The following is a 12,285-nucleotide window of genomic DNA, read 5'->3' as shown; positions in this document are numbered from 1 at the left end:
GGGAGGGAAGGGATTCAGACTAGTCTCAAACTGGAGGCTGCCACTGGGAGGGACATTGCTCAAACTGGTCCCAAACTGGGAGCCCCAACTGGCCATGCTATGGCTTCTACTGGTCCCAACTGGGAGCCCCAACTGGTCTCAAACTGGGAGCCCCCCTGGTCATGCCACGGCTTGTACTGGTCCAAACTGGGAGCCCAAACTGGCTATGTCATGACTTGTACTGGTCCCAAACTGGGAACCCCAATTGGTCCCAAACTGGGAGGATTCCTGGCCATGCCATGGCTTGTACTGTCCCAAACTGGGAGGATTCCTGGTCATGCCATGGCATGTACTGGTCCAAACTGGGAGCCCCAGCTGGCCATGGCATGTCTTATATTGGTCCAAAACTGGGAGCCCCAACTGGTCCCAAACTGGAAGCCCAAACTGGCCATACCATGGCTCATACTGGTCCCAACTGGGAGCCCCAACTGGTCCCAAACTGGGAGGATTCCTGGTCATGCTATGGCTTGTACTGGTCCAAACTGGGAGCCCCAACTGGTCTCAAACTGGGAGCCCCCCTGGTCATGCCACGGCTTGTACTGGTCCAAACTGGGAGCCCAAACTGGCTATGTCATGACTTGTACTGGTCCCAAACTGGGAACCCCAATTGGTCCCAAACTGGGAGGATTCCTGGCCATGCCATGATTTGTACTGGTCCCAGACTGGGAGCCCCAACTGGTCCCAAAATGAAAGCCCAAACTGGCCATGGCATGGCTTATATTGGTCCCAACTGGGAACCCCAAATGGTCCCAAACTGGGAGCCCCAGCTGGTCCCAACTGGGAGCCGGGCACTCACCCCAGTGCTCTCCTTGCGCGAGTCCAGCAGGGGGAGGTTGAACGAGGCCGCCAGGCTGGGGGTGCCCAGAACATCCCGGAGCGGCACGCGGGATTCTCCCAAAAACCTGTGGGAAACAGGGAGAGGGCTCAGGGCTGCTCCAAGGGCATCCAAACCATTCCAGAGCCAGGGATGGGAGTCCAGAGGAGGCCATGGAGATGGAGCCAGGCTGGGAGAGCTAGGAACATTCCCCTGGAGAAGGGAAAAATCCAGGGAATGCTCAGAGTCCCTGAAGGGGCTCCAGGAGAGCTGCAGAGGGACTGGGGACAAGGCCTGCAGGGACAGCACACAGGGAATGGCTCCCAGGGGCAAAGGGGAGATTGGGCTGGGATCTTGGCAAGGAATTCCTGGCTGGGAGGGTGGGCAGGGGCTGGGCTGGAATTCCCAGAGCAGCTGTGGCTGCCCCTGCATCCCTGGCAGTGCCCAAGGCCAGGCTGGGATGGGGCTTGGAGCAGCCTGGGAGGTGTCTGCCGGAATCTTCCTGCTCCGGGATCCTGGACCCTCCTCCCATTTTCCCGTGGCTATTTATGGGCACCCAGGAGTTGGAGCGGCCCCAAATTCCAGCCCCCTTGGATTTCAGCCCAGCAGCAATTCCAGCCTCAGCTCCAGTTCTGGAATCAAGATCCTTCCTGCCCCAGGCCGCATTCCCAACCTCTTACCCCTATAAATAAATCCCTTCCTCTATTTTTTCCCTTTTCCAAGCAGCTCTCCCACCCCACAGAGCCGGGAAAGGCCGGGAATCACCGGAATCCCCTCGTTCCTCACCCAGCAGGAGCCCCCGATCCATGGGGAACCCCTGGAATGGGGGAGCACCGGGATCAGCCGGAGGAAGGAAACCGGAGGCTCCGCTCCCGCCGCCGTTCCCGGCCCTGCCGGCACCTTGGGAGCGATCTTGGCAGCGCTTCCCAAATCCTGGCCAAGTGTCCGAAGTGTCCGTCCCCAGACAACCACCCCCTGTGTATTCCCGACCTTCCAACGCTGGAATTTCCCCCGGATTCCGAGCGAAGCAGCCCAAAAATGCGGCTCCAGCCTCCCACGGCCATCCCACAGCGGGAATCCGCAAAGTCTGGGAAGAGCCGGATGAATCCCGGGAATGGGAAAAGGGAGAAGGGGCCCTGTCCGGCTCCGGAATTTTTCCCACCTGTTTCTTCCCACAGTTTCATGGTCCTTGACCACTACGGTGAGCTCGGCATCGGGATCCAGCGGGATTCCCTTCAGGTCCCACTCAAATCCCTGGAAAAAAGAGGAGGGAGAGGCTGGGATCAGAGTCTGGAAGTGGAGAAACCAAATCCCTTCGGAATCACAGCATTCCCAAAGCCAAATTTCCCAGCAAATCCACCAGGAAAATTTGCCTTGGGAAAAAGTTTTCCTTGGCTATGGATTACCAGGAAGGAGCAAATCCTGAGAGCAGCTCCAGCCCCAAATCTGCGCCCATTTTCCCACCAAATTCCCTTTTTTTTTTTTGGAATTTTGGCCCATGGGAGCACAAGGACAGCATTGGAAGGGAAAAGCTGCTGGAAAAATTCCCATTCCATGGAAATTCCTTGAAACATTCATGCCAAGTCTGGATAAGACTTTTATGGAAGGGGAAGAGATTGGAATTGTGCCTGGAATTCTGGAACAGAAAGGGAATGATCCCAAAAATTCCATGGGGCAGAAGCCCCAGGGAATCACCTGGACTCAGAGCCGTTTTCTGGGAACAGGGATGAATCCAGGGACTGGGAATTCTCACCTCATTCCAGACAGGATTCACATTGTTCTTGATGACCTTTGTCCTCTTCTTGACACCTGGAAGGAGAAAAACCAGGATTGGGATCTTCCCAGGGATCAGGAGCTTTCCAAGGATCAGGATCCCAGAATGAAACTCCGATCTCAGCTGGGGCTGAGCTTCCAAGGATTCCCAGAATTCCCAGAACCAGGATCAGGCTCCATTCCCTGATCCCAGGTGGAGCTGAACTTTCAGAAATTCCCAGGAGCAGGATTGGATCCCAATCCCTGATCCCAGCTGGAGCTGGGTTTCCAGAAATTCCCAGGGCCAGGACTGGATCCCAATCTCTCCTCACAGCTAGGACTGAGCTTCCAGAAATTCCCACAATCCCCAGGATCAGGATCCAGCCCCATTCCCTGTTCCCAAGCAGGGCTGGGAATGCAGAAATTGGATCCAGGACCCCACTTGGATCCCCAACCCTTCCAGGCTGGAAAATCCCTAGGAACCCCCTGATCCCCAACCCTTCCAGGCTGGAAAATGTGCAGGAAAATCCCATGGATACCCCCTCCTTGCTGTGCCTCAGTTTCCCCAGGAGCATCCAAAGGTTTCCAAGGACTGAGAATTTGGGGTGGGAAGAGCCACGGGAGATCCCAAACGGGATTCCATTCCCTCCATTCCCAATCTCGGGATTGTGCCTCAGTTTACCCATGATCCCCTAAAAGCCGAAGGTGGGAATCCCGGGATTCCGCCCCTCCCAAACATTCCCAATCCTGGAAATGCATCCACCCCCGTCCCAAAGCCACGCCCCCCTCATCCCTCCTGGAATGTCGCCGCATCCCAAGGGAGGGACCCCCGCGGGAAGAGGAAAAGGAAAAGGCCAAACAATGGAGGTGACTCAAATCCCGGGAGACTCCGGGATATTCCAAATATTCCCTCTTTTCCGCTCTTTTCGCACCATTCAGCGACTCCTTCCCTATTTGGGATCGGGGAAGAGCCGAACTTCCCGGCTCTGGCAATAAGGAAAACTCATCCTGATGTTTGCCCTCATCCAGAGATTCATTCCCACCTTGTTCCTGATTTTTCCCGGGATTCAGAGCTCTGGAATTGCCCTGGATCGGGATTTTGTTGAAGATGGAGCTCCTGGGATCCCGGTGGGAACGGGATCAGCAGCACCCCCATTCCAAATGGAAAACCTGGACCGGGAGCCGCTCGTCCTTTTCCCTAATTTTTGTTTAAAATGGGATTTCTTCCCATTTTTTCAAACTCCAGGAAAATGCCAGGGCAGCGCTGTCCTCCAGCGGGAATTTTGGGAGTACAAACCCCTCCGTTTTCCCAGGAAATCCATCCCTCGGGAATGGGAAAACCCCTGCTCCGTGTGGGATTATTCACATCCATCCCAGTGCTGAATTCAAGGATTTAAAAGGATGGAATTCCCAGGGATATTCCAGCGAGGATTTAAAAACTTTGGGATCAAGGGGATAAAAGGTGCAAAGCGAAGGATTTCCCAAGGATTTAGGAGCTTCCCAGGTCCCAGATTTTCCTGGGAGCTGCTTCCAAAGCAGCTAAAAACATTCCAAACCCTCCCTTCCTTCCCAAAAAACCCCAAAACTCGGGATTCCCTCACCTCGGAATGTCAGGCTGGCCACGGGATCGCTTTGCTTATCCCGCTTTTCCAGGCTGGGAAGTTGGGAAGCCCTTTGGAGCAGGCAGCGGAGCATGGCCGGGATCGGGAAAACCGGGATCGGGAAAGCCGGCGTCGGGAAAGCCGGGGTAAGGATCCGCTCCCTGATCCCATTCCCACCCCCTTTTCCTGGTCCGGCCCTTCCCGGCACGGGAACGCCCCTGGAGGGGCTGGGAAAAAACCGGGATCGTGGGAAGGAGAGCTGGGATTGGGGGGAGATGGGGAGGGCGGGAGTTGGGAATAAATCCCCGGGATTCAGGGAAGCTGCAATTCCCAGGCATGGGCAAACACGGGGATTTGGGAATGCTGGGAACACCAGGGATGGGGAATAAATCCCTGGGATTCAGGGATGCTCCACAGCCTGAGGATGACCCAGCACAGGAATCTGGGAATGCTGCAATTCCCAGGGATGGGGAATCAATCACCGGATCCCAGGAATTCGAGGTGGGAAGTGAAATCCTTGGGAGCCAGGAATGCTGGGAATATCAGGGATGGCAAAACCTCGGGATTTGGGAATGCTGGGAATCCCAGTGATGGGGAATAAAATCCTGGGATTTGAGGTTCCTGCAGTTCCCAGGGATGGGGAATTTAATCATTGGAAATTCAGGAATTTAATCATTGGAAATTCAGGAATTTCAGAAAACCCAGGGATAACCTGGCACTGGATTTGGGAATGCTGGGAACCCCAAAAAATGGGAAATGAATCCCTGGGATTCAGGGATGCTCCAAGGCCTGAGAATGACCCAGCACCGGGATTTGGGAATGCTGCAATTCCCAGGGATGGGGAAGGAAATCCTTGGGAATTCAGGAATGCTGGAAACCTCAGGGACCGGGAATCAAATATTGGGATTCGGGAATGCTGGAAAGCCCAAGGATCATCCAAACCCCGGGATTTGGGAATGCTGGGAACCCCAGGAATGGGAAATAAATCCCTGGGATTTGGGAATCCTGCAATTCCCCAGGGATGGGGAATTAAATCATTGGGAGTCCAGGAATTCTCAAAACCCCAGGGATAACCTGGCACTGGGATTTGGGAATGCTGGGAACCCCAAGGATCCCCCCAAACACCAGAATTTGGGAATTCCAGGAACCTCAGTGATGGGGAATAAATCCCTGGGATTCAGGGATGCTCCACAGCCTGAGGATGACCCAGCACAGGAATCTGGGAATGCTGCAATTCCCAGGGATGGGGAATGACATCCTTGGATCCCAGGAAATCTGGAAACCCCAAGGATCCCTCAAACCCCTGGATCTGGGAATACTGGGAGCCCCAAGGATCCCCCAAACCCTGGGATTTGGGAATGCTGACAACCTCAGGGATAGGGAATGAATCCCTGGGAAATCTGGGATCCCACAATTCCCAGGGATGAGAAATCAAAACATCGGGATCCAGGAATTCTGGAAACCCCAAGGATATCCCAGGACTGGGATGTGGGAATGCTGGGAACCTCAGGGAGGGGAAATAAATCCCTGGGAATTTCGGGATCCTACAAGGCCAGAGGATGCCCCAGCCCCGGGATTCGGGAATGCCACAATCCCGGGAACACCAAAACCCCAAATCTGGGTGGGCGGAACACCGGGAATGCCACACCCCCACCGGGAGAATTCCATGGAAAACCGGGAACGCTCCCTCATCCAGGAACACCCGGGAAATCCCAAGAAGACGCTTTTTCCAATTAAAAAATAAATTAAAAAAAAAAAATCCCAACCAACCAACCCGTGACGTCACTTTGTCCTTTGTCCCTCAATGTCACTTTTGTCCCCAGCGGGAAAGGACCCCGGGAAGGGACCCCTGGAAGAGACAATTCCCAAATTTGGGATCATCCCCTCCCCCCCGCCCTGCGGAAAATCCCAAAATAACCGCGGCGCCGGCACCGCGCGGGGACCAGGGGTGGCTTCAGGGGGGTCCCCAAGTGCCACCAGCGGGGTGGCGACACCAAAGAGGGGGCGGCGACAACGGGGACAGCGAGGACCCGCGGCTCTCCCAGCCACATCCCAGCTCCTCGGGACAAAATTCCCTCAAATTTATCCAAACAAGAATTTTGGGTTTTTTTTTTTTTTTTTGCCCCTCTGGAGCTTCTCACGCTGGAATGGGGAGGGGACACCAAAGGGGTGGCGGCGACAACGGGGACAGTGGGGACCGGCGGCGCTTCCAACCCCATCCCGACATTTAGGGCCGCCAAAATCCCCCCCAAAATTCCCCTAAATCCCGATTATTTTCCCCGCTGGAGCTTCACACTTTGGAATGGGGAGGGGACGCCAAAGGGGTGGCGGCGACAACGGGGACAGGGGGGGACCCGCGGCTCTTCCAGCCCCATCCCAACTTTTAGGACGGAGCCGGGCGTGGCCGAATCTCCCCGAAATCCCCAAAAATCCCCCAAAACCACCCCAAATCCCGGGGTTTTTTTTCTCCCTCTGGATCTTCCCACCTTGGAATGTGGAGGAGCAGTAGGTGTCGCTGATGTCGCTGTCGCCTGTGAGGACATTTTCGGCCCGCAGGACGAAGACGCGGAGCATCGTCCCCTCCCCCACCCCTCTGCATCCCCCCCTTCCCAAAAAAAAAAAAAAAAAAAATCCCTGGATTTTCCCCCCTCCCCCCTCCAAAGCTCCGCCCCCCTTAAAGGGACCCGGCCCCGGGGTTGGGGGAGGGGCGGGGCTGTGGCACCACCCCCCCTTGGGGACATCGGGGGGGTTTGGGGGGCACTGCAGCCACAAACTGTCCCCAAGAGGGAGGTTTGGGGTCCTCACTCCCTCAATGTTCCCAGAAAGGGAATTTTGGGGTCCTCAGCCCCTCTTTGGGGACATCAGGACAACAATTGCCCTGTAACTGTCTAGTGCAAACTGCTCTACTCTGATCTTTTAAATCAAAATGGCCATGGCCACATACAAAACTGTATATTCTTTCACATCAGTTCCTACCCACTAACATATTTATTAGTATTCAGATTAGTCAAAAGTTTAACATTCTGCATCATTGTATGGTGCTTGACCCTGCACTCCAACACAAAAAGATTCTGTAAAACAACATAGATCTATGCCAGTTATCAACATTGCCAACCATGACTATGACAAAAAAAAAAAAAAAAAAAAAAAAAAAAAAAAAAAAAAAAAAATCCCTGGATTTTCCCCCCTCCCCCCTCCAAGGCTCCGCCTCCCTTAAAGGGACCCGGCCCCGCGGGTGGGGGAGGGGCGGGGCTATGGCGCCACCCCCCCTTGGGGACATCGGGGGGATTTGGGGGACACTGCAGCCACAAACTGTCCCCAAGAGGGAGTTTTGGGGTCCTCACTCCCTCAATGTTCCCAGAAAGGGAATTTTGGGGTCCTCAGCCCCTCTTTGGGGACATCGGGAGGGGTTTTGCGGTCCCCACCCCCCCCATTGTCGCCAGGATGGAATTTTGGGGTCCCCACTCCCTCAGTTTTCCCTAAGTGGGAATTTTGGGGTCCCCACCCCCTCTGTGGGACATCGGGAGGGATTTTGGGGTCCTTACAGCCCTAAATTGTCCCCAAGATGGAATTTTGGTCTCCCCCCTCCCTCAGTGTCCCCAAAAGGGAATTTTGGGGTCCTCACCCTCCCCTTTGGGGACATCGGGAGGGATTTTGGTGTCCCCACTCCCTCAGTGTCCCCAAAAGGGAATTTTGGGGTCTCCAACCCTCCTTTTGTGTCCTGAGAGGAATTGTGGGGTCCCAAATCCCCTCCAAGACAGGAATTTTGGGGTCCTCACCCTCCCCTTTGGGGACATCGGGAGGGATTTTGGTGTCCCCACTCCCTCAGTGTCCCCAAAAGGGAATTTTGGGGTCCCCCACCCCTCCCTGGGAGACATTTAGAGGGATTTTGGGGTTCCCACTCCCTCACTGTCCCCAGGGAGGGAATTTTCAGGTCCCCAACCCCACTCTGGGGACATCAACGGGATTTTGGGGTCCTCAATCCCCCCTTGATCCCTAAGGAGGGAATTTTGGGGTCCCCACCTCCCCAGTTTTCCCTAGGATGGGAATCTGGGGTTCCCAACCCCCTTTTTGTGTCCCCAGGGGGATTTTGGGTTCCCCACCCCCGTTATGGGATTCGCATTCCCGGCGGGAACAGCTGGGAACGGCCCCGCCCCCAGCTATTTTTGGGAATTCTTTCCAGCCCGGGCCTTTCCCAGAAAGCGGCTCCGGGATCCCGCCCCAAACCAGGGTGGGATTGGGAGCCGGGATCCCTGATCCGGCCCCAAACTGAGATGGGACTGGGATCTGGGATCCCTGATCTCACCCCAAACCAGGATAGGTTTGGGATCTGGGATCCCTGATCCTGCCCCAAACCAGGATGGGATCTGGGATCTGGGATCCCTGATCTCACCCCAAACCAGGATGGGATCTGGGATCTGGGATCCCTGATCCGGCCCCAAACTGAGATGGGACGGGGGTCTGGGATCCCTGATCTCACCCCAAACCAGGATGGGATCTGGGATCTGGGATCCCTGATCCGGCCCCAAACTGAGATGGGACGGGGGTCTGGGATCCCTGATCTCACCCCAAACCAGGATGGGATCTGGGATCTGGGATCCCTGATCCGGCCCCAAACTGAGATGGGACGGGGGTCTGGGATCCCTGATCTCACCCCAAACCAGGATGGGATCTGGGATCCCTGATCCTGCCCCGAAACAGGATGGGATCTGGATTCCCCAATCCTGCCCCAAACCAGGATGGGATCTGGGATCCCCAGTCCTGTCCCAAACCATGATGGGATTTGGGATCTGGGATCCCTGATCTCACCCCAAACCATGATGGGATTTGGGATCTGGGATCCCTGATCTCACCCCAAACAAGGATGGGATCTGGGATCCCCAATCCTGCCCCAAACCGGGATGGGATTGGGATCTGGGATCCCTGATCCTGCCCCAATCCTGCCCCAAACTGGGATGGGATCTGGGATCCCCAATCCTCCCCAAACCGGGATGGGATCCGGAATCTGGGATCCCCAGTCCCGCCCCAAACTTGGATGGGATCTGGAATCTGGGATCCCCTTTTCCCTGATATGCCCCTGATCCCATCCCCTCATTCCCGCTTTTCCCTCATTGGCTTTATCCCTTCCCATTTTTCCTGGCCCCAAATCCCAGGATCAGCCACGACCCCAAACCCTGCAGAGCCAGGACTGGAACCTGGGGATTTGGGGAAAATTCGGGATTTGGGAGAAATTCAGGATTTGGTAGCGGCCAAAGCCGAGGGCACCCACGGGAATGGGAAGGGCCATCGGTGCATGTCCCCAAGCCCTGCGAGTGTCCCCACCGCCTGTGTCACGTGCATGTCCCCCTGCATGTCCCCAGCACCTGTGACTGTCCCCACAGTGTGCCACGTGTGTCCCCAGCACCTGGACAAGTTCCCATCACCTGAGTGTCCCTGTGACAAGTGCCACCACCTGTCCCCAAGGTGCGCATGTCCCCATCACGTCCCCACCGCCTGTGAGTGTCCCCATGGCATGTGCCACACGTGTCCCCATGTGCTGTGTGTCCCCACCACCTGCGCCACGTGCATGTCCCCAACACCCGTGACTGTCCCCACAGTGTGTGCCATGTGTCCTCCCACCACCAGTGCCACGTGCGTGTCCCCACCAGGTGTCCCCACACCTTATGCATGTCCCCAACACCCGTGACTGTCCCCACCACCTGTGCCACCTGCCTGTCCCCACCTCATGTCCCCAACGCCTGTGCATGAACTCACCACCTGTCAACTGTCCCCGTGGGAAGTGCCACATATGTGTCCCCAACACCTGTGACATTGAGAGTCCCCCCCACCCGTGCATGTCCCCAACAGCTGGGAGTGCCCCCACGGCATGTGCCACTTGCGTGTCCCCAACACCTGAGTGTGTCCCCACCACCTGTGCCAAGTGTCTGTCCCCAACACCTGTGTGTGTCCTCAACATGTGTCATGTGAGTGTCCCCGTACATGTGCCACGTGTGTCCCCAACACCTCTGCATGTCCCCACCACCTGTGACTGTCCCCAACACCCGTGACTGTCCCCACCACCCGTGCCACCCGTGCTCACTCACGGTGCCACCACCCCAGGCTGGTCACGGTGTCACCCCCATCCCCAGCACGCGTGGCCCGTCCCCACGGGGGTCACCAGCTGTCCCCCCGGGGATCACGCGGTGTCCCCAGCCGCGCTGCCAGCCCCGTGTCGCCGCTCGGTGTCCCCGCTCCCTGTCGCCATCCCCCCGCCGGTGCCAGCTGTGCCACCCCACCACCCCCCCTCCCGGCCCGCGCTGGCACCGCCACCTCCTCATTAACCTTTCTTGATTAACGCAATTAATTCCAGCTCCTCCTGCGCTCATCCCGGCGCGCGGGGGCGGGGGGAGGTGACAAGAGGTGACACCGCAGCTGGAGAGGACCGGGGGTGGCCTGGGGGAGGGGACACGGGGCTGGGGCAGCTCCCGGGAGCCGCGCCTGGAGCATTCCCGGATTCCGGCGTTGGGAATGAGCCGGGGCTGGGCGTGGGGACATCCCTGCTGTGTCCCCAAGGGGTGGGGACAGCGGGTGACACCGGTGTCACCATCCCGGGGGTGACAAATCCCGGGAGTCGCAGCTTTTCCACGAGGTCTTTAATTCCCACTCGGGCCCCCGGCCACGCCCTGCGCCACCTCCGCGAGGGGGGGACATTGTCCCCAAGGGTCACCCCCCAGCCCGGGGTGGGGGGGACACGCGGTGACACCGAGAGGGGACAGACATGGAGGGGAGGGACACGAGCCACCCCCGAGCGGGGAAAAAGGGGAATGTTGGGAATTCTTCCCGTTTTATGTACAAAATTCCCGGCTGGGGGAGGGGACAGGGACACCCAGGGACACCCAGGGACCTCCCCCCTCCCTGTGGTCAAAATAATTCTGATCATTAATATCGATAATAATGGCGATAATTAATGGCAGGGGACAGGGACCGCGGTGTTCCCACACCCCGGGTGGCATCAGGATCCTGATCCTGGACGGGCGGAGATCCGGGATCTGGGATCAGATTCTGGAATTGTGGGTGAGGCTTTGGATTGGAGTGGGGAGAGAGCCGGGAAAGGCGGGAGGAGCCGGGTCCCACAGAAGCATCCGTCCTGTCCTGGGGTATCCAGGATATTCCCACCTGGAGCATCCATCCCACCTTGGAGGATCCATCTCTCCTGGGAGCGTCCGTCCTGCCCCAGATCAGCCCTCCTGCCTTGGAGTATCCATCCATCCATCCATGTATCCATCATCCATCCATCCATCCACCATCCTCTATCCATCCATCTATCCATCATCCCTCCATCCATCCATCCCTCCACCCATCCATCCATCCATCCATCCATGTATCCATCATCCATCCATCCATCCATCCATCCATCGATCCCACTCCAGATCATGCCCCCTGCCCAGGAGCATCCATCTCCTCCTGGATCATCCCTCTAATCCTCAATATCCACCCTGTTCCAGGGCATCCATCCCATTTTGGATCATCCCTCCCACCTGGATCATCCTTCCTTTTCCAGAACATCCACCCCATCTTGGATCATCCCTCTCACCTTGGATCATCCATCCTATTCCAGAGCTTTCATCCCATCCTGGATCATCCAGCCCTCCTGAATCATCCATTCCACCTTGCAACATCCATCCCATCTTGGATCATCCATCCCCCTGGATCATCCAACCCATCCCGGAGGTTCCATCCCACTTCGGATCATCCTTTTCCGGATCATCCATCCCATATTGGAACATCCATCCAACCTTGGAGCATCTATCCCACCTGGAGCATCCAGCCCATCCTGGATCATCCATCTCACCTTGGATCACGCATCCCAACCTGGAACATCCATCTCATCCCAGAGCATCCATCCCACCTGGATCATCCATCCTACCTTGGATCATCCATCGCACCTGGATCATCCTTCCTTTTCCAGAGCTTCCATCCCATTTTGGATCATCCATCCCACCTTGAATCATCCCTCCCATCCTGGCCCACCCCTCCCGCCCATCCCGGCGCCTCCACCCCGCTCCCTCCTCTGCCCCATTCCTGGCTCTCTCCGCCTCT

The 12,285-nt window shown here is 56.9% G+C and overlaps 1 protein-coding gene across 8 annotated transcripts in view; it reads right to left on the bottom strand.

Moving 5' to 3' along the window:
* DYSF (dysferlin) overlaps positions 1-6,801 on the bottom strand; it is a 71,579-nt gene extending 64,778 nt beyond the window's left edge. For 4 of the 8 annotated variants that reach the window (XM_041427576.1, XM_041427580.1, XM_041427578.1 and 1 more), the window contains exons 1-4: positions 6,693-6,801; positions 2,607-2,662; positions 2,016-2,107; positions 836-941 (exon numbers count right to left, since the gene is read on the bottom strand). In XM_041427576.1, the coding sequence (XP_041283510.1) occupies positions 836-941; positions 2,016-2,107; positions 2,607-2,662; positions 6,693-6,780 (342 nt within the window). In that variant the 5' untranslated portion in view covers positions 6,781-6,801. Of the gene's footprint in view, positions 1-835; positions 942-2,015; positions 2,108-2,606; positions 2,663-4,206; positions 4,330-6,692 lie in introns of those variants that run through there. The other 4 variants (XM_041427575.1, XM_041427579.1, XM_041427577.1 and 1 more) reach the window with 1 other exon arrangement.
* Positions 6,802-12,285: the final 5,484 nt, after the last annotated feature.

Source organism: Onychostruthus taczanowskii, unplaced genomic scaffold, assembly GCF_017590055.1.
Source record: "Onychostruthus taczanowskii isolate IOZ18803 unplaced genomic scaffold, ASM1759005v1 scaffold117, whole genome shotgun sequence".
Classification (NCBI taxonomy): Eukaryota; Metazoa; Chordata; class Aves; order Passeriformes; family Passeridae; genus Onychostruthus; species Onychostruthus taczanowskii.
This window is presented reverse-complemented; position numbering and strand designations above follow the sequence as displayed.